The sequence below is a fragment of the Sander vitreus genome, chromosome 20, assembly GCF_031162955.1.
Source record: "Sander vitreus isolate 19-12246 chromosome 20, sanVit1, whole genome shotgun sequence".
Taxonomy (NCBI): Eukaryota; Metazoa; Chordata; class Actinopteri; order Perciformes; family Percidae; genus Sander; species Sander vitreus.
The window spans coordinates 12110731-12130625 of record NC_135874.1 but is presented as its reverse complement, the minus strand read 5'-3'; the positions used below and the strand labels follow the sequence as shown (position 1 = coordinate 12130625).

At 37.9% G+C, this 19895-nt stretch overlaps 2 protein-coding genes across 3 annotated transcripts; one reads left to right on the top strand and one right to left on the bottom strand.

Annotated features, from left to right (window-relative positions):
* Positions 1 to 6: 6 nt before the first annotated feature.
* Positions 7 to 12280, top strand: nemf (nuclear export mediator factor). The gene is made up of 32 exons (XM_078277033.1): positions 7 to 174; positions 298 to 366; positions 754 to 856; positions 1203 to 1328; positions 1454 to 1602; positions 1728 to 1795; positions 1897 to 1986; positions 2134 to 2207; positions 2311 to 2381; positions 2485 to 2560; positions 2691 to 2831; positions 3022 to 3230; positions 3321 to 3494; positions 3581 to 3644; positions 3883 to 3971; positions 4096 to 4199; positions 4298 to 4360; positions 4458 to 4570; positions 5265 to 5322; positions 5445 to 5503; positions 5582 to 5702; positions 5779 to 6043; positions 6176 to 6218; positions 6322 to 6371; positions 6554 to 6695; positions 7205 to 7282; positions 7467 to 7667; positions 7795 to 7830; positions 8010 to 8116; positions 8190 to 8233; positions 8319 to 8398; positions 12061 to 12280. The coding sequence occupies exons 1-32, from the start codon at positions 116 to 118 to the stop codon at positions 12136 to 12138; spliced, it is 3204 nt and encodes a 1067-aa protein (XP_078133159.1). The 5' UTR covers positions 7 to 115; the 3' UTR covers positions 12139 to 12280.
* Position 12281: 1 nt separating this feature from the next.
* klhdc2 (kelch domain containing 2) lies at positions 12282 to 19781 on the bottom strand. Of its 2 annotated transcripts, none has more exons than XM_078277034.1 (14): positions 19703 to 19781; positions 18817 to 19107; positions 18636 to 18715; positions 18431 to 18548; positions 18174 to 18286; positions 17872 to 17956; positions 17572 to 17655; positions 17231 to 17311; positions 17035 to 17093; positions 15127 to 15236; positions 14968 to 15040; positions 14728 to 14815; positions 13892 to 13944; positions 12282 to 13805 (listed from the first exon to the last, which is right to left on the bottom strand). In XM_078277034.1, the coding sequence occupies exons 2-14, from the start codon at positions 19075 to 19077 to the stop codon at positions 13682 to 13684; spliced, it is 1329 nt and encodes a 442-aa protein (XP_078133160.1). In that variant the 5' UTR covers positions 19078 to 19107; positions 19703 to 19781; the 3' UTR covers positions 12282 to 13681. The 2 variants fall into 2 exon arrangements, with proteins under 2 accessions (XP_078133160.1, XP_078133162.1); XM_078277036.1 differs by having other exon boundaries at positions 18817 to 19104; positions 19703 to 19770.
* Positions 19782 to 19895: the final 114 nt, after the last annotated feature.

The following is a 19895-nucleotide window of genomic DNA, read 5'->3' as shown; positions in this document are numbered from 1 at the left end:
ACTTCTGCGCATGTTCAGTAATTCCCTGCATGTTTTCCTTGCTGATGTTGCACCAGAAATGTGAATTTATCAGTGTTTACCTTTCTTTTTATTAGTAGGCAGCTTTTCGGTCACCATGAAAACAAGATTCACCACCGTGGATATCAGGGCAGTTATTGCCGAGATCAATGCCAAGTAGGTGATATGTGTCATTCATTATTGCCTCTAGCAGCCTGGTGGCTATAAGCTAACCATCGGTAATGTGGATTTGTCTACAAATGATCAGCCATTCATTTATTTTGCTTCACTCTATCACAGCTACATTGGCATGAGAGTAAACAACGTGTACGACATCGACAACAAGACGTATCTCATCCGTCTGCAAAAGTAAGGACAGTTTGAATAACTTGCCTCCGAAAGTTTCACTGTAATTCATTTATATGGCATAAATATACTCCATTACAAATAGAAGTTCTGTATGCAAAATAGAGAGAAGTATTATCCATTACATGGGGTCCAAGTATACAAAAGTATTATTAACTGACAGGGCCACTGATATTTTATTAGTTCACCATTTGTTGTGTATGTAAAAAGTACAGTATTTTCCTCTGACGTAGTGGAGGAGAAGTAAAAACAAGAAGCATGAAACAGGATCTCAAGTAAAGTACACGTACCTCAAAATTGTACTTAAGTACAGCACCTACTAAATATACTTTGTCAAATTCTACCACTTTCAGTCAGTGTGTATAACTCAGTGTCATATTTTTGTCTCAGGCCTGACAGCAAAGCTATTCTCCTGATTGAGTCTGGGAGTCGTATTCACTCCACAGACTTCGAATGGCCCAAGAACATGATGCCTTCGGGCTTTGCAATGAAAGTAAGAACATCTCGTTTACTGAATAACACTGACCAACTTTTTATTTATTTATTTATTTATTTTTAATCATTACTGTATAATTCTAACTGTATTTTAGGCTTTTAAAATATTTTGATTTGTGATTCAAGTCACATTTCACTGAGAATTCCATTCCGTTGTTTCCTTGAAGTCCAGTGTGATGAACATCAACCAGACCGTTTGACATGTTTCTTTTCTATACCTAAAGGGATTTGATATTTATGTCAATATCAGTACAAGCTTCTCGTTATTTATTCTCGTTACTGCATTTGTTTATTTATGTGTTAGTTGTGATGAAACTGAATATTAAAAGCAACTTTCTCCGTAGTGTCGAAAACACCTGAAGTCACGGCGGTTGACCCAAGTTAAGCAGCTCGGGATTGACAGGATTGTTGACATCCAGTTTGGCTCAGATGAGGCTGCCTACCATTTGATTATTGAACTGTATGACAGGGTGAGAAAACATTGTGAGATGTGTATATCAAACTTCTGATCATATCAGCCCTGATCCCGAACCAGGACATTGATACATGCCAATGTGTTTGTGTATGTGAGCATTTGTTTCTAATCCATCTTTAGGGTAACGTCATTCTTGCAGACCATGAATACACCATCCTGAACCTGCTGCGGTTTCGTACAGCAGAGGCAGAAGATGTTAAGATTGCTGTGAGAGAGCGGTACCATGTGGAGAGCGCCCGACCGCCTGAACCTCTCATCAGTTTAGAGCGGTAACCACATCTTTACATATGCTTGTTGACTTTGTGGACCAGATGGACATCCATCAGATTTCAATAAACGTATATTATTCCTACACCAGTGAAAACAAATTCTCTCTTATTGCTTTTTTATCTAGACTGACTGAAATCCTCAGCAAAGCACCGAATGGAGAGCAAGTGAAAAGGGTCCTGAACCCTCACCTTCGTAAGTAGCCAGGCAAACAGTCCTCAGTCAAAACGTTTTTTTTTATTAAGTAAATGAACGGACTGAATCATGTTTTTTGTCCTTTCCAAACACACCTCCAGCCTATGGATCCACTCTGATAGAACACAGTTTGATAGAGGTGGGACTGCCGGGCTCTGTCAAAGTTGACAGCCAAGTTGATGCTGCCCAAGGTATAGAAGAGTTAATTGCAGTATAATTGCAGTAACAGACCAGTGGATGTAGTGGTTCAAGTTTAAGATTTGTTTTTGTTTTTGAATTTATTTGTAATGTTGTTTATTTGCAAAAAAAACCTGTATTTGATCTGACTGATTTTTCAGTTGCACCTAAAATCCTGGAAGCCATGCAGATTGCAGAAACCTATATGGAAAAAACGGAGAACTTCAGTGGCAAAGTAAGGGATCTTTCATAAGCAGTCTTCATTTTGAGGAAACAAGTTCTTTAGGATGCTGTAATAGATGTGTTACATTCACGAGCTCTGCTTTGTTTAATTCAAGGGTTACATCATACAAAAGAGTGAGAAGAAACCAAGCTTAACTCCTGGCAAACCCAGCGAAGAACTGCTCACGTATGTCAAGTTTTGTTTAACACACAATTTGTTACTATACATACTTTTCTTTAGCTGCTTTTTTATAATATGGTTCATTCATGTCAATAATATCTACTTACAGATATGATGAATTCCACCCATTCCTCTTTGCCCAGCATGCAAAGAGCCCCTATTTGGAGTTTGATACTTTTGATAAGGTAAATACTGACATGGCTGCTTATTTGGTTTTATTTCTTGATGCTTTGTTTAGGAAAGAATATTGATCTTTTCTCCTTTACAATGTGAATTCACCCTTTTGATATGATTTCATGTGATCCTCTCATGTAGGCAGTGGATGAGTTCTTTTCTAAGATGGAGAGTCAGAAGATTGACATGAAGGCCTTGCAGCAGGAGAAACAGGCTCTGAAGAAGTTGGAGAATGTTAAAAGGGACCACGAGCAGAGACTGGAGGCCTTGCACCAAGTACAGGTCAGCGTTTCTGTCAACTTTTAGGTTTGTGTGCTCTAAACGCTGCACAGAATGGCTCCTGCTTTTCCATATGTATGTATTTGTGGAAAGTTAATGTTGGCGCTGTTGAGACGAATTAACTGAAACTTGCAAACACAGGTCAGGCAAATCATCAGCTGAAATACAAGAAATATTGTCTTGTGTGTTGCAGGAGGTGGACAGAATAAAGGGAGAACTGGTGGAGATGAACCTGCCTGTGGTAGAGAGGGCGCTGCAGGTGGTGCGCAGTGCACTCGCGAATCAGGTGGACTGGACTGAAATCGGCATTATCGTCAAAGACGCACAAACTGCTGGAGACCCGGTGGCCTGCGCCATCAAGGAGCTGAAGCTGCAGACCAATCATATCACCATGCTTTTAAAGTGAGACCATCTGATACAGAAACTTAAGTCCCTCAGACCACTCTGCTCATTGTTACAGCATTTGGCTCATGTGTGTCTTTTTCCCTCTAGGAATCCATATATTTCTGAGGAAGACCAGGAAGAGGAAGAGAAAAAAGATGTAGTGGAGGAGAAAGGGAAGAAAAACAAAAATAAAGACAAAGGACAGAACAAGAAGGTGCAAAGGAACAAGCCCACGTTAGTGGACGTGGATCTTGGCCTGTCGGCTTATGCCAATGCCAAAAAGTAGGTTTAGATGTAATCCCCAATTGAGCATAATGTGGGGAAGGTGTTGTTTTTACAGCTGATGCTTGTCATTGTGCTTTTTTTAGGTACTATGACTTCAAACGCACTGCTGAAAAGAAGGAACATAAAACCATTGAAGCAGCAGATAAGGTAAGAAAGCTGTTTCAGCCTTTGTCCATATGCAAACTCTGAAATTCCTGCCGTTTTTAAAGGTTATGGTCACAAATTATTGTATGATCAGCAAGGAACATCTTTAAGATCGAAGCAAAGCCTGTTTTTGTGTTTTTTTCATTGCTTGCAATGTATTAACACAAGACAGCTTTCCAGTTGACAAGTCGTTGTACTTTTGTATACTGTTGAATGGACTTTTATTTTCATGTCATTCAAGGCTATGAAATCTGCAGAGAAAAAAACACAAAAAACATTGAAAGAGGTTCAGACTGTGACCACCATTCAGAAGGCCAGGAAAGTCTACTGGTAAGACACACATCACCATTTTGTGCCTATGCATATTCAGACTTTGATGCAGTATTTTTGCACATATGTTCATGACGCGCAGTGGAGCCTTTCATTCTCTCAACCATTTCTCCCCTTTTGGCAGGTTTGAGAAGTTCTTGTGGTTCATCAGCTCAGAGAATTATCTCGTCATCGCAGGAAGGGATCAGCAGCAGAACGAGATAATTGTCAAACGCTACCTCCGGGCAGGTAATGAAAGAACTTATACACACACTCTTGCCTTTACAAAGTAAGCACCTTCAAAACGGGGCTGGTGTATCCCCTCACGTGTGCCTTTACTTTGTCAGGTGATGTCTATGTTCATGCTGACCTCCATGGAGCGACTAGCTGTGTCATCAAGAACCCTTCAGGTAAACCTGCACACTTCCATCCGCTATGGGAATATACTAGATGTTAGTTTTTCCACTCATTTGTTTGTGTCTCTGCCTCTCCATCTTCCTGCTCCAGGTGACCCCGTCCCTCCTCGTACCCTGACAGAAGCTGGCACTATGGCTGTGTGCTACAGTGCTGCCTGGGATGCCAAGATCATCACCAGTGCTTGGTGGGTTCATCATCATCAGGTGAGTTATCAATAACAAGCAACTAAATTTGCTAGCTTGTATGTATGTATCTATATATATTTAATACAAATTATTTCTCAGTCACTGCCCACTATAATTAGACAAAATTAGGTATGGAGAATGATGTATTCTACCATGTTCCATACATCTAAAATGAAATGACTGGCTTAAAGGGGTTGCTAGAGTTTAGTTTAAAACAAAGTAGCATATTTTGCTTCTATCAAGCCACAAGGCAAAATATATTTTGATAAGTTTGCTGTTTCTTTATTACCATCATATTGTATAAATGTTTTTATTCTGTAACATATTTTATAACTGTGTGCCATAACTTACTGTAAGTTTTTAAGTTATATTCACATTCAGTGTTTCTGACCAGAACACATTGTGTGTATATTTGAGGCCTAATATATGCGTATTATTTGTATTATTATATCTTTCTCATCAAACATTTGTAAAGCTGTTTTTTATATTATAAATTGTGCATTGTTTACATTCCTTTTTGACTTATTAAGTCTTCTTGACATGTTATGTACAAAAAAAGGGGAACAACTTATGAAAACATATTGCTATTGCTACTAGTGAGAAAAACTCAAAAAAAATAGACTATAAGCAAAATTATTTAATCACATTGATACAGTGTAAATGTTGGCATGTATTCCTAATTAGCGGTGTTATATCAATTATTTGTGTTCAGGTGTCTAAAACAGCTCCCACTGGAGAGTACCTGACCACTGGAAGTTTCATGATCAGAGGTATGGAACACTAAAATCTTTGTTGTATTCATTCTGTAAGGCACCAGAGTAAAATATGAAAAGTGTAATTGCTAATGATGGTGTCTAACAGAGGACATAACATTTGACATATTTCTCTCCAGGAAAGAAAAACTTTTTGCCACCTTCTTACTTGATTATGGGCTTCGGATTCCTCTTCAAGGTAAATACCATCATAAGCTGTGAGTTCATGTTTAACTCTTTCTATTGAAACAATGACGTTTCACGCTGGTCTGTGCAGGTCGATGAGCAGAGTGTGTTTCGGCACCGAGGGGAGAGAAAGGTGAAGACTGTAGAGGAGGACATGGAGGACGTCACATCCAGAACTGCTGAGCTGTTAGAGGAGGGAGAGGAGCTGATAGGTAGCAGATAGATGTCATTTACTGTGTATGCAACGACGACAGTCGGGTGTTGGTACTGATTCTGTTGCCTCTGCAGGTGATGACAGCAGTAATGAAGATCAGGGTGAGGAAAGGGCGGGAGGAAATGGAGAGACGGTAAAGCAGATTAAAAAAGTGGTTGAGGGGGAGGATGGTGCGAGAGGAGAACTGGCTGCTGTTCCTGAAGAGGACGACATGGAGGCAGAGGGAGAGGAGGATGGAGAGGAAGACAGCGGGGAGGAAAAGGAGATGAAGAATGAAGAAAGTGAAGAATTCAGCTTTCCGGATACGACCATCTCCCTTTCTCATTTACAGCCCAGCAGGTAATGTTACCACTACAATGCTAACACTATAATAATGGAAAGGCCTTGTCCTGCTTTCTACACGCCTTATAGTTCCATCCTTGCACCCAACGATGAATGGTACTTAATAAAAGTGTCTCTCCCTATTTCTAGGAATACTCAGAACCCGGGTTTCAAAAAGGAAGTGACCACTCAGGTAATTAGTCGCCATCTTACGCCACATACATTGCAGCAATTTCATCTAAGTGAAAGCATAAAGGTATAACACTTCAAACTCATGTTGATGAATTTCTCTACAGGTTGAGGTAGACTCACAGGGGAGGAAACACATGACTGCCAAGCAGAGAAGGTGAATGAATGGTATAAAATAACAACACACAGTTAGCATGTACTTCTTCCTGTTAAGCCCATACCACAAACCTTCAGGCTTTCATTAACAGGTAGTGTTGAGACATTTGGTTGGTTTATTTAAAAAAAAAGTATCATTGATCATTCAGTCATTGATTCAATCCTTTTTATCTTTGCCACTAGAGAAGAGAAGAAGAAGAAGCAGAAACATGAAGGGTGTGACACTGGGGAGAAGGCTGAGATTTCATCTGCTGGATCAGCAGTCGATCAGGGATCCAAAGGTGGAGGAGGCCCCTCCCAGCAGCCACCGAAGAGAGGCCAAAAGGTGAGAGAGGAGTTTGATAAGATCAGATGTTCTGTTCTTAAGACCAAATCTAAAAGAAAGTAACAATAATACCTTCGCCAGTACATGGTGCTTTTAAGTTTACAAATCTTTCCAAAGGAGATACAGTTTACATGAGAAAAATAAAATCCGAGACTAAAACCTACACAATAAAAATACAACCTATAACAAACCAAAGTAAATTTACAAGGGACTAAGAGGCAAACAACACCAGTATAATGATTAAAAGCATTAGTAGGAACATGTTTTTTTTTTTCATCATCTGCAGGTACAATAAGGCTGTCATTTTTTTTTATCACATCACAACATGGATGTAAACAGTATCAAAAGCTGAAACAAAATATAATAATTATTCAAGACATGACTGAACAACATCTCTGATAAAGCCAAGAGTTTTTGGTAACATTACCTTTTGTGTTACATGTCATAGTGAGTTTATTTGATGGAGCAATCTGGTTTCTGTGTGTAATTTGTGCCTGTTGTCACTGCAGAACAAGTTAAAGAAGATCAAAGAGAAGTACAAGGACCAGGATGAAGAGGACAGGGAGCTGATGATGCAGCTGCTCGGGGTGAGGATGACTAAAAAAAATGACCCTCGACATAGAGTCGTTACTATGTACTGTACAGTGACACGTGGTAGCGCACCATCTGCAACATTTAGTAGGAACTGCAACTCGGGTCTACACCGTTGTCATGTGCACAGTCCTTGAGACTGACACAATAAATAACAGTAGAAGCGCTTTTCTTCTGTAGTCAGCTGGTTCAACTAAGGAGGAGAAGGATAAGGGGAAGAAAGGAAAGAAGGGGAAGGGTAGAGACGAACCCATCAGGAAAGCAGCCCCTCAGAAACAACCCCCAAAACCTCGTAATGTGGAGGCCGCAGTGACAGGAGGAGGGGAGGGTGATGAGGAGAAACCACCTGGAGAGGAGGCCGGTCCTGCCGAGGAGGACAAGGTACGGGACACAATCAAGATCCAATTCAAGTGTCTGAAATGTAGTATTTGTCTGGTGATGTTTATGAAGTTACCTGCCACAACAAACAACCTTATATTTTATATGTTATTTCTTTTTTTTTTTTCAGGAAGATGATGTGGACCAAGACAATCCTGGAGCAGAGGTGAGTTTGACTGTGGATAAATATTTCTAATAGTTAATAGAAATTAATCATTATTCCCTTATTTTTTTTTAATAATTCAAAGAACATTTTGCGTATGAATGCATGTTGCATCGTTTATTTTAACCCACCAGTAAGTTTACTACTGCATGAGTCTTCAGTTTTCCTTTGTGCTGCCTCAGGAAGCAGAGGATCTGCTAACCTCTCTGTCGGGCCAGCCCCATCCTGAAGATGTGCTGTTGTTTGCTGTGCCAGTCTGTGCTCCATACACCGCCCTGTCTAACTACAAGTATGTGCAAATAACCTTGTTAAGAGACAAAGTGAAGCTTGCAGGGGCTAAATGAGTCATTTGTTTTTCACAGACACAAGGTGAAACTGACACCAGGTTCTCAGAAGAAAGGAAAAGGTAAGAATATCCATTCTAATATTCATGTTTTTAACAGTGAAAATTATTGCTTTTAGAATTGATTTTATTTTTTTGTTTCTACCAGCTGCACGCACTGCAGTTTTGAGCTTCATGAAAGCCAGAGATGCCTCAACCAGAGAGAAAGACCTGTTCCGCAGTGTCAAGGTAAAGAAGTTCACTGCATTTCTTTGACATTTTTATGACATACTATACTATACTATGACATTTTATGGCTTTTTATGACATACTATACTATGACTTTTTATGACATACTATAGTATGAAATTATTTAAGACATATTTATGACGTACTTTATGACTTTAAAAATATATATATAATATATATATTATTATGACATACTACAGACTTTTTTTATGACATGCTATAATATTCTTTTGAAATTTTTATGACATTTTATGGCTTTTTATGACATACTATACTATGACTTTTTATAACATACTTTACTATGACTTTTTTATATTTGTATGATGTACTATAGTATGAAATTATTTAAAGGTGCTCTAAGCGATGTTGGGTGACGTTACTTCTTGTTGACGTTCAAAGTATTTTCACACAAAACGAGACTAGCTCGCCCCTCCCTCTTTCTCATTCCGTCCCTCCCCCTCCCTTCCGCCCACTAACCCCCCAACCCCCACCGCAAAATCCTTCTTGTCGGTTATTGGCTGGAACGCTGGAACACTGTTTGTGTATGTTCTGTGGTGCAGGTTGGCACAGATTCTTTTTTTTTTGCCGTTTGTAGAGCCTGGGCTGTCTACAGAGACCGCGTTTTTTGACATGCTGTAATATTCTTTTGATTTTTTTATGACATACTATACTATGACATTTTATGACATCTTTTACATTTATGACATACTACACTATGGCTTTTTATGACATACAATACTGTGAAATTATTTAAGACATACTTTTAAAAAATATATATTTTATGACATTCTACACTGACTTTTTTTATGACATACCATACTACGACTTTTTTTATATTTTTATGACATACTTTGCTATGACTTTTTATCACATACTATACTATGAAATAATTTAAGACATGTTCATGATATTTCTTATAAATATTTTTATGACTACGATTTTTAAAAACTATTACATGACATACTATACTGACTTTTTATGACAATTTATGAAACCTTATACTATGACTTTATGACTTTTTTCAACATACTATGACTTCTTTCAACTGTTCTGTCTTTTTTATGACTTTTTTCGACATACTATACTATGACTTTTTTTCGACATACTATACTATGGGTTTTTTATGACTTTTCTATATACTATGACTTTTTTTTTGACATACTATGTTTTTTTTTCTCGACATACTATACTAAGACTTTTCGACTTACTATACTATGACTTTTTTTCAACATACTATACTATGACTTTTTTTCAACATACTATATTATGGGTTTTTTTATGACTTTTTTCAACATACTATACTATGACTTTTTTTCGACATACTATATTATGGGGTTTTTTATGACATTTTTTGACGTACTTTACTATGACTTTTGTATCACTTTTTTCGACATACTATACTATGACTTTTTTCAACATACTATTCTGTCTTTTTTATGACTTTTTTTCGACGTACTATACTATGACTTTTGTATCACTTATTTCAACATACTATACTATGACTTTTGTAACACTTTTTTTGACATACTATACTATGGCTTTTGTATCACTTTTTCCGACATACAGTCAGGTCCATAAATATTGGGACATCGACACAATTCTAATCTTTTTGGCTTTATACACCACCACAATGGAGTTGAAATGAAACGAACAAGATGTGCTTTAACTGCAGACTTTCAGCTTTAATTTGAGGGTATTTACATCCAAATCAGGTGAACGGTGTAGGAATTACAACAGTTTGTATATGTGCCTCCCACTTTTTAAGGGACCAAAAGTAATGGGACAGATTAACAATCATAAATCAAACTTTCACTTTTTAATACTTCTATTAGTATATTTTATACTTCTAATCCTTTGCATTCAATTACAGTCTGAAGTCTGGAACGCATAGACATCACCAGACGCTGGGTTTCATCCCTGGTGATGCTCTGCCAGGCCTCTACTGCAACTGTCTTCAGTTCCTGCTTGTTCTTGGGGCATTTTCCCTTCAGTTTTGTCTTCAGCAAGTGAAATGCATGCTCAATCGGATTCAGGTCAGGTGATTGACTTGGCCATTGCATAACATTCCACTTCTTTCTCTTAAAAAACTCTTTGGTTGCTTTCGCAGTATGCTTCGGGTCATTGTCCATCTGCACTGTGAAGCGCCGTCCAATGAGTTCTGAAGCATTTGGCTGAATATGAGCAGATAATATTGCCCGAAACACTTCAGAATTCATCCTGCTGCTTTTGTCAGCAGTCACATCATCAATAAATACAAGAGAACCAGTTCTATTGGCAGCCATACATGCCCAAGCCATGACACTACCACCACCATACTTCACTGATGAGGTGGTATGCTTTGGATCATGAGCAGTTCCTTTCCTTCTCCATACTCTTCTCTTCCCATCACTCTGGTACAAGTTGATCTTTGTCTCATCTGTCCATAGGATGTTGTTCCAGAAATGTGAAGGCTTTTTTAGATGTTGTTTGGCAAACTCTAATCTGGCCTTCCTGTTTTTGAGGCTCACCAATGGTTTACATCTTGTAGTGAACCCTCTGTATTTACTCTGGTGAAGTCTTCTCTTGATTGTTGACTTTGACACACATACACCTACCTCCTGGAGAGTGTTCTTGATCTGGCCAACTGTTGTGAAGGGTGTTTTCTTCACCAGGGAAAGTATTCTTCGGTCATCCACCACAGTTGTTTTCCGTGGTCTTCCGGGTCTTTTGGTGTTGCTGAGCTCACCGGTGCGTTCTTTCTTTTTAAGAATGTTCCAAACAGTTGATTTGGCCACACCTACTGTTTTTGCTATCTCTCTGATGGGTTTGTTTAGATTTTTCAGCCTAATGATGGCTTCCTTCACTGATAGTGACAGCTCTTTGGATCTCATATTGAGAGTTGACAGCAACAGATTCCAAATGCAAATGGAACACTTGAAATGAACTCTGGACCTTTTATCTGCTCCTTGTAAATGGGATAATGAGGGAATAACACACACCTGGCCATGGAACAGCTGAGCAGCCAATTGTCCCATTACTTTTGGTCCCTTAGAAAGTGGGAGGCACATATACAAACTGTTGTAATTCCTACACCGTTCACCTGATTTGGATGTAAATACCCTCAAATTAAAGCACATCTTGTTCGTTTCATTTCAACTCCATTGTGGTGGTGTATAGAGCCAAAAAGATTAGAATTGTGTCGATGTCCCAATATTTATGGACCTGACTGTACTTTACTATGGTTTTTTTATGACTTTTCTATATACTATGACTTTTTTTCAACATACTATATTATTTCTTTTTTATGACTTTTTTCGACATACTATGACTTTTTTTGACATACCATACTGTCTTTTATGACTTTTTTCGAAATACTATATGGGTTTTTTCAACATACTATGACTTTTTTTATCACTTTTTTCGACATACTATGACTTTTTTTCAACATACTATTCTGTCTTTTTATGACTTTTGTAACACTTTTTTCGACATACTATACTGTGACTTTTTTTCACCACACTATTCCATGGCTTTTTTATGACTTTTTAGACATACTATACTATCAACATACTGTTCTGTCTTTTTGACATACTTTACTATGGCTTTTTTCAACATTTGTTTGTAGTTTGTTTTTCTTTATAATTTAACTTAAACTGTATCCCCTCTAATATCCTGTGTTGCAGGATACTGATCTATCCAGAAACATGCCAGGCAAAGTTAAAGTGTCTGCTCCAAACCTGCTGGCTGCCAAGAAGAAATGAGACGGGTGAACACAGACTTGTGACTCGGCTGACTTCATCTACATTTCAAGCATGAGCGGTACCGCTTAAGATCTGATAATCAGCGTACAGTTCCCTTGTTGGATATCAATTTTATTTTAAATATACAAAGCTGAAAAAACAACTCATGGTATGCGTTTATTCTTTGAGTACGAAATAACAGTATCCATTGCATTCTACAATAAAAAACACTAGGGAACATTGTGCAAACCAGGCAAATACAAACAAAGCCCTACTGACATTAGGCATTTCAGTGCAATGTGGCTCAACATCCAATACACTTGTATTTTAAGTTATTGTTAAAACAAGATTTAAATGCTACAGGAGCCACTCATGACAATTTAAAAAGGCTTTAAAAGCCTCTTTCAGAATAAAGAACTCACATTTCCTCAACTATATAAATACACAAATAACAATTTACATTTCTGGGGCTTCAAAGGAGATAGTCTTGCGTAACAAAGCACTAGTTTTAGGTCTGTGAGAACTTAAACTACAAGATTTAGCAAACATCTGTATTAAAGATTGTGCCAAACCGTTATAGCAATCATTAAAGAAACAGGCCCCCTAAAAACATTCAGTTAAAGCAAACATGTTTCAGCCTTGCACCACTGTGTTTAGTGTTAAGACATTAGACTAATATTTTCAGTTGGTTCAATTTCTGAGGAAGACCAGTGGAAACTGTATGGCATTTGTTCTAAAAGACCATTTCCTTGACTCTTGGGTATACCTACACAATGTGCTACAGTCTTGTGGAGGAAAGGAAAGTCCTGCCCAATTTCCAAACTATATTTTCCTCCACTCCATAACACAGTATTTTCTCACAGGGTTTCTTTCTATGGTTTTCATGAAAAGCTGATCATGAGATTGTGTTTTTTTGTTCATAATCTTAGTTTAGGCAGGTATCCACTACTTTACTGGCCAGTACAATATTAACACCTTGTATTAACAAGATAAAATACATTTTTGTGAGCATTAAACAACAAAACCTCTCTGGAATCTTAAACACAGAAGCACTGTCATAACTTCACTGTACTTGCAGTTACTAAATGCTGACAAAAATACCTTCTCTTAAATCAAGTTTTCTTATTCAGTACAGAAGTAGCAAACCATTTATCTTGGAACACAGGAAAAGAAACCATGCCATAATATTTTGGCTTTTCAGAAGGAAGTATGCTTAGCAAAGAAATTGAATTTTTCTAGATTTTCTGCTCTCTTTTATATGCTGTGCATCGTCTGCACTGTTACACCACTAAAGATTCTACTGGCTTTGCAATAGTTTGACCTATAAGATAATAAACAAAAAAGGTAATAAACAGGACAAGGATGGCCTGTGAACATAAGTGCCGTCAGTTACACAGCTGTTCACTATTGCTTAGAGATTTTTTAAATATGTCCACACACATTAAACTAATGCTCAAATAGGACTACCTGCTTTGAGAGTAACACTCATGACTGACAGACAGACAGACTCACTCTATACTCTACCCTATAAACCTCTGGACTAGATTCACGGTTTCCTCTTAGCCTAGGAGCCCAGTGTGTTGACACGTGCCATTCTCTGTTTGAGGCTGTGTAGGAGGTGTTTAGGCAAGCAGTCCCAGTAACTAGACAAACGCTCCCTGTGCTGCAGAACGGCTTCCATACAGAACCTGGCGAGTGGGGACAGTAAAGTATAAGCACAAAATAATAAATGGAGAACATCTCAGCTTCAGGTATAAAATAAGTTCACACTTACCGCACTAGTGATTTGGGCTGAACATTAAAAACCAGTAACTCGTTACTGTGAGCCTGTCGAGTAAGCATAAAGGAGTCAAATTCAGTAAAAAAGATTGCAATGTATGTAAAAAGAAAAAAATGATTGTTATATTTTGATTAGTGCTGTCAGTTAAACGCGTTAACGGCGTTAACGAAACCCATTTTAATGGTGTCAATTTTTTTAACGCAAGATTAAATGTTCTTTTTGGCATAACAAACTTTGTAGTTTATTTCACATGCTGTTGCAACAACTAGTAACGTTAGAAAAACTACAACACCACACCGGATCTAGCTAGACCAGAAACAAAACAACAGGCACGCCACACACTTGTTTGGGCTTGCGAGCCGGCCAAAGAGTAGTAGGCTAACGTTACGCTTGGAGTGGATGGCGAGCGCAAGATGCCGAAATGGATGCCAATAAGATTCTGAATGGAAAGTTTACTTTTAAAAAGTTGCCAAATGGTTCCATTGACAGGACCAAAGTGATCTGTGTGTTTTGTGGTTGTGAACTGAGCTATCATCGCAGCACGTCCAGTCTGAAATACCACTTGATACCAAGCACACAGCTGATGCGAATTCTTCGCCTCCTCGTCAAAGCCAGGCGACAAAAGCACAAAGCAAGCCGATCCACTTGATTGACATTGATAAGAGCATTAAAATGAGAAAAAAATAATTGAACAAAAAGAAATCTAGGGACTTTAGAATAGATATAAATGTGCGATTAATAGCGAGTTAACTATGACATTAATGTGATTAATCGTGATTAAATATTTTAATCGTTTGACAGCACTATTTTTGATATGACTTGCAGCTTACCGCTCTGTGATGAGACAACAGGTTGTTGGCACACCCTCCAAACACAAACACCTCTCCATCAGGACCGGAGCATGCTGTGTGCCACAGCCTGAAATACACAGCACAATGTCAAGAATTGTCGACATACAGTATGTTGCTCATAGACACACAACCAAATGAGTGGTCATCCCTCAGAGTCATTTAGCTAAAACTTAATCTCCAAGCACACTAACAGTGTTCACAGTAAGACGAGAGGATTACCTTGGACTCTCTGTGTGACTGTGTTTGAAAGGCTTCCATTCATTTTTGCTTACATAGTACAGCCAAGCATCACCTGAAAACAGATAACTCCGTAAAACCAGCGGCCATTTTGAGGTGGCGAGGGATTATTTGGGACTCCAGAACAAGTGTCATACTCACTCAGTGTCTCTCTGTCTGTGGTGAAACCTCCAAATAAGAAGATATGGTCTGGTGACACAGGAGTGAAGGAGTGCCAAGACCGTCCCAGAGGACCCTGCTGGGGAACGCTCCTGCAACCAGGTCAGAGGGGAACATTAGAGACAGAAACACAACTAGAAAATGCATTTCCTGCAGAAAATGCTTGTGAATGCTGAAAAGCTAAATTGGATTGGTGGCATAATTGTGTAGGTAGGTGAAGTAGTGAGAATAGTTGGAAAACTGGGAATGGTTTTATTAGTACGTATTTCATTGAAATGTTGAATAATAAAATAAACAAAAGTGAAATTTTTTAAGGTGAAAAGAAAAGCTTTAGTATTGCATGTTGAAAAAGCCATAGTATATAGAAAATGCCATAGTATAGCATGTCGAAAAAAGTCATAGTATTGCATGTCGAAAAATGATGAAAAAAATCATATAGTAGGTCAAAAAAAAAGTGATAAAAACGTCACACTAAGTATGGTATGTCGCAAAAAGTGATAAAAAAAAAAGCCATAGTATAGCAAGTCGAAAAAAGTTATAAAGAAGTCATATTAAAAAAAAATGTTAGCATAGAAAAAAAGTCCTAGTATAGCATGTCGAAAAAAGTCAGAAGTCCTAGTACTGCGTGTCGAAAAAAAGTCCTAGTATGTCGAAAAATGTCATAGTATATATCGCGAAAAAGGTGACAAAAAAGTCAGAATAGTATGTCAAAAAAAAGTCATAAAAAAGTCATAGAATAGTATGTCAAAAAAAGTCATAAAAAAAGTCCTAGAATAGTATGTCGAAAAAAGTGGTGAAAAAGTCCTAGTATTGCATATCGAAAAAAAGTCCTAGTATGTCGAAAAATGTCATAGTATAGGATCGCGAAAAAAGTAATAGTATTGCATGTTGAAAAAAGTGATAGTATAGTATGTCGAAAAGTGATTAAAAAAAAGTCATAGAATAGCATGGTCGAAAAAAGTCATAGTATAGTATCTCGAAAAATGTTATAGTATGTCGAAAAAAAGTGATAAAAAAGTCATAGTATAGTACGTCGAAAAAAGTGATCGTAAAAAAGTGTGATAGTAAAGAAAGTTGGCAATGGTGCTAACCACTGAGCCAGTGTGCCACCAAAGAATTCATATTGAAAAGATTAATAGTATATATATATATATATATATATATATATAGTATGTCGAAAAAAGACAATAGTCAAAGTGTAGTATGTCGAAAAAAGTCATTAAAAAGTCAAAGCGTAGTATGTCGAAAAAAGTGATACAAAAGTTGAAAAAAAAACATGAAAAGGGCCAGCCTGGACTGGGTATCGAACCTGGGTCTGAGTCTGCAGAAAAAGCCTAAAGAAGCACTAAACTTAAACAGTGATAACACAAAAAAAGATACAATAGCTGAATATTTTGTGAATAGTTTAAAGTTTGAATGACATCTGTAGGTGAAAGTGTGTTGGAGCAGTAGCATTTAGAAGTGGAAGAAGCCTGAAGAGGATTTAAAGATTGCTCCAGGACTTTCAACGTGAAAGGAAAAAAGCTTAATATTAAAAAAAAAATTGAAATGGTGGAGAAAGTCGAATACAAGCACAAATGTCCTTAAAGAGCTGAACATTTTGATATTTGAATGGCTTTTGTAGCTGAAAGTATGCAGAAGTAGTAGGCGACCGAAATTGAAGAATCGGATAACAATACTGTGAATACTGCTGAATCAGCATTCACACAATTAAGAGAAAGCTCAAGGGTGAGCATGTTCCAATGGAACAAGTGGAAGAAAGATGTATAGCTTTTGAAGCATGTTAGACTCACCCATTTGCAAAAGATGACCCGATATGAAGATGTTTTTTAGTTTAAACTATCGTCTGCCCAGATGATTCCGAATATTATGAAAATAAACAATACTTACATTTCATGCCACTCCCATGTGTCCAGGTCAATGTAGTACAGGTCATTTAGTCTGTAGTTCTGTGGAGCAAAGGAGATTGGAGTAGGAAACGATCATTTATAGTGAAAAGGTAGGTAATATTAACCGTATGACAAGAATTGACGAAAAGAGGCTAAAAACACCCACATCTTGAATTCCTAGTTTTAAATTCCCTTACCTTGTATCTTCCCCCAAACACATAGCCTCTGTTACCAACTGTGGCACAAGCATGAGCTGCCCTGGGCGATGGGGTGTTCCCCTACATCAGGACATACCAACAGAGAGAATGCATCATTTTTCAGCGTTGTTTATTCTAATATTCCTCAAGAGTCAAAGGAAAAACTCTGATTATGGCAGGATTAAGGCAGGGACAATGGATGAAAGTTGGAGAGACAGGTTTAAGTGGATGAGGCTTTTGTTGCTATTGGGCAGTGGGTTTGCTCTCAATACGTGCATGCATGCGATGTGTGTGATTACATTGTGTGAGGTGATATTGGTAGTGTCTGTGGATGTGTTTACCTTGGTGTTGGGTTGGCTCCATGTAGATGTCTCCAGGTCCAGGATGTGGATGTGGTTGTTCCAGCCTCGTCCAGGGCTGTCCCACTGCAGCAGCAAACAAATTAAATATATTTAGGTCAAATGTAATAAAATTGACTTTAAAAGGAAATAAGACACTCCAGCTGTTTTGTATAACTTGCTATGAAAGCTATGAAACTTGCTATTCCTTTAAACTAATCAAATTTAGAAATATACAATGATAAAAAGATGTAACACTTGAAAGCAGTGTTTATCACATGAAGAGGATTTTTGTTTACAGACCACAAGTGAAGATGATTCATCATATTCAAAAGTCCCTTGATGAAGTCCTTGAGCAGCATAGCCATAGCCACCAAAGAATATAAGTCTGTGAAAACAATATAAGACAAAACTCCTTTAAAATAGATAACAATCTGTGATTACTCGTATTCATTCATTTATTATTTTGTATTAACCACTCATACTATGGTTAATGTGATCACATGGCTGAAACTTGATGGCCACATTAACATTTTCTGAAGTGTGCCAGATGTTTAACATTCATGTTTACTTTAACATCAAAATAAAAGGTAGTCATTACTCACTTGTTCTTCTGAACCCAGCACCCAAGCTTGTCCTTGCAGGATGGAGGGAGTCCTTTAAGATCCCTCATTTCCTCCCAAACTAGGCTGGGAGCTCTCAGGGGCAGGCGGTAGATCTGCAAAGCACAGCACAAAATACAGGAGTTCTGAAATGTAAATCGCAAACAGCAGACTGACGAGCTTCAGCGTTATGATTAACCATAAGGCAATCATTTGAAAATAACAGAGGATGTTAAGAAAGACACACACACACACAGTACCCTATTTGTGTTTCCCCTGGCGTGATGACCTCCGAATAAGTAGAGGACTCCATCAACACACACCCCACAGCTGCCTGACATGGATGTGTGCAGGTTACCTCCGGCTAAATGCTTTGTCCTGTGAACATTTAGGTTTTGTTTTTAATTTAAATGTAGTGGTGATGACAATGGTATCAATATGCAACTTAAATGTAACAGCTATTACCATACTCCTGACTCCATGTTGTACGTCCAGATCTCATTTCTTGGCAGATAGAAGTCAAAGAATCCGTGGTTTTGAGCATTCTTGTACAGAGGGAGAAAAAAAAGAAGTAATTTAAATAAATATGTAGACTGTAGTAAAAATGCAAAGTTTAAGACATGTATCTAGCTAATAAACTCCTTACCTTGTATCCACCCCAAACATACATGCTGTTTCTGTCAACCACTGCTATATGACCACTGCGCTCAGCTGGGGTATCTAACTCAAACGATTCAGATGCTTCAGTGTCCAAGGGCTGTTCATCCTCCGCCTCCTCATCTTCCTCTTCTTCATCCATATCGTCATTTACCATCCAAGCAAACAGTCTGTCATCTTCTTCTCTGTCGGAGTCATTGTCATCCTCTTCGGCTGGCAGATCTCCAATGTCTTCCTCCATCTCTGCCATTATCTCTGCTATGTCAGTCTCTTCTGTCTGCTATCATGGCAAGAATCGAGAAAGAGAAAACATCTAGGTTACTGCTGACAGGATTATTTAAATAAGTTAGCTACTTTTTACAATAATCGAATATAAAAATAGGCTAACAGAAAAAAATATCCATATTCAAAACACTGGATGTCAGGAAATTATGTTCAGCTAGTTATATGAAAATAAGCAACATCGACCTGTTTTCTCTGTATGAGTAAGCTAGAGTTTATACGTAACATCCACAATTGTTTGGTCCTCTTTTAGTCATTGTGTTAGCTTGAATTCTGCTAATGCAAGACAGATAACGATAACTGCTGACCTACTTTGCTAGCTCGTCTATTTAGGTTACTACAACAACGTGCAGTTAGCTTAGCATTTGTCTTAGAAAGAAGGCGAAGGTCTAGAACAACCGATTTAGCTATGTGTGTAAAATACCCCCAAACTACTGGTCACAGCTGTTCGTCAGTTACATTGGCTAGCTAACGTTACAGAACGTTTGTAAACTTGAAAATACAAAACATGCTCTAAAATTATATTGGTCACGTTAGTGACCAATAACATGCAATTGCAGTTCTGGGTATAAATGAATTGCAGCCGTCTTTACCTTGAGATGTTTGCTTTTCCTGCAAATTTCAAAACGCCATGTATATGAGGTCACGCAAGTAATTTGGGGGCACGACCGGAAGTTGTCGACTTCTTAAATCCGCCATCTTGATAAGGTCGGCATACAGCATACAGCCCCAATTTCATATTAGTCCAACAATATTTAAAAAAAAATTAGGAGGTCTTTATTTTAT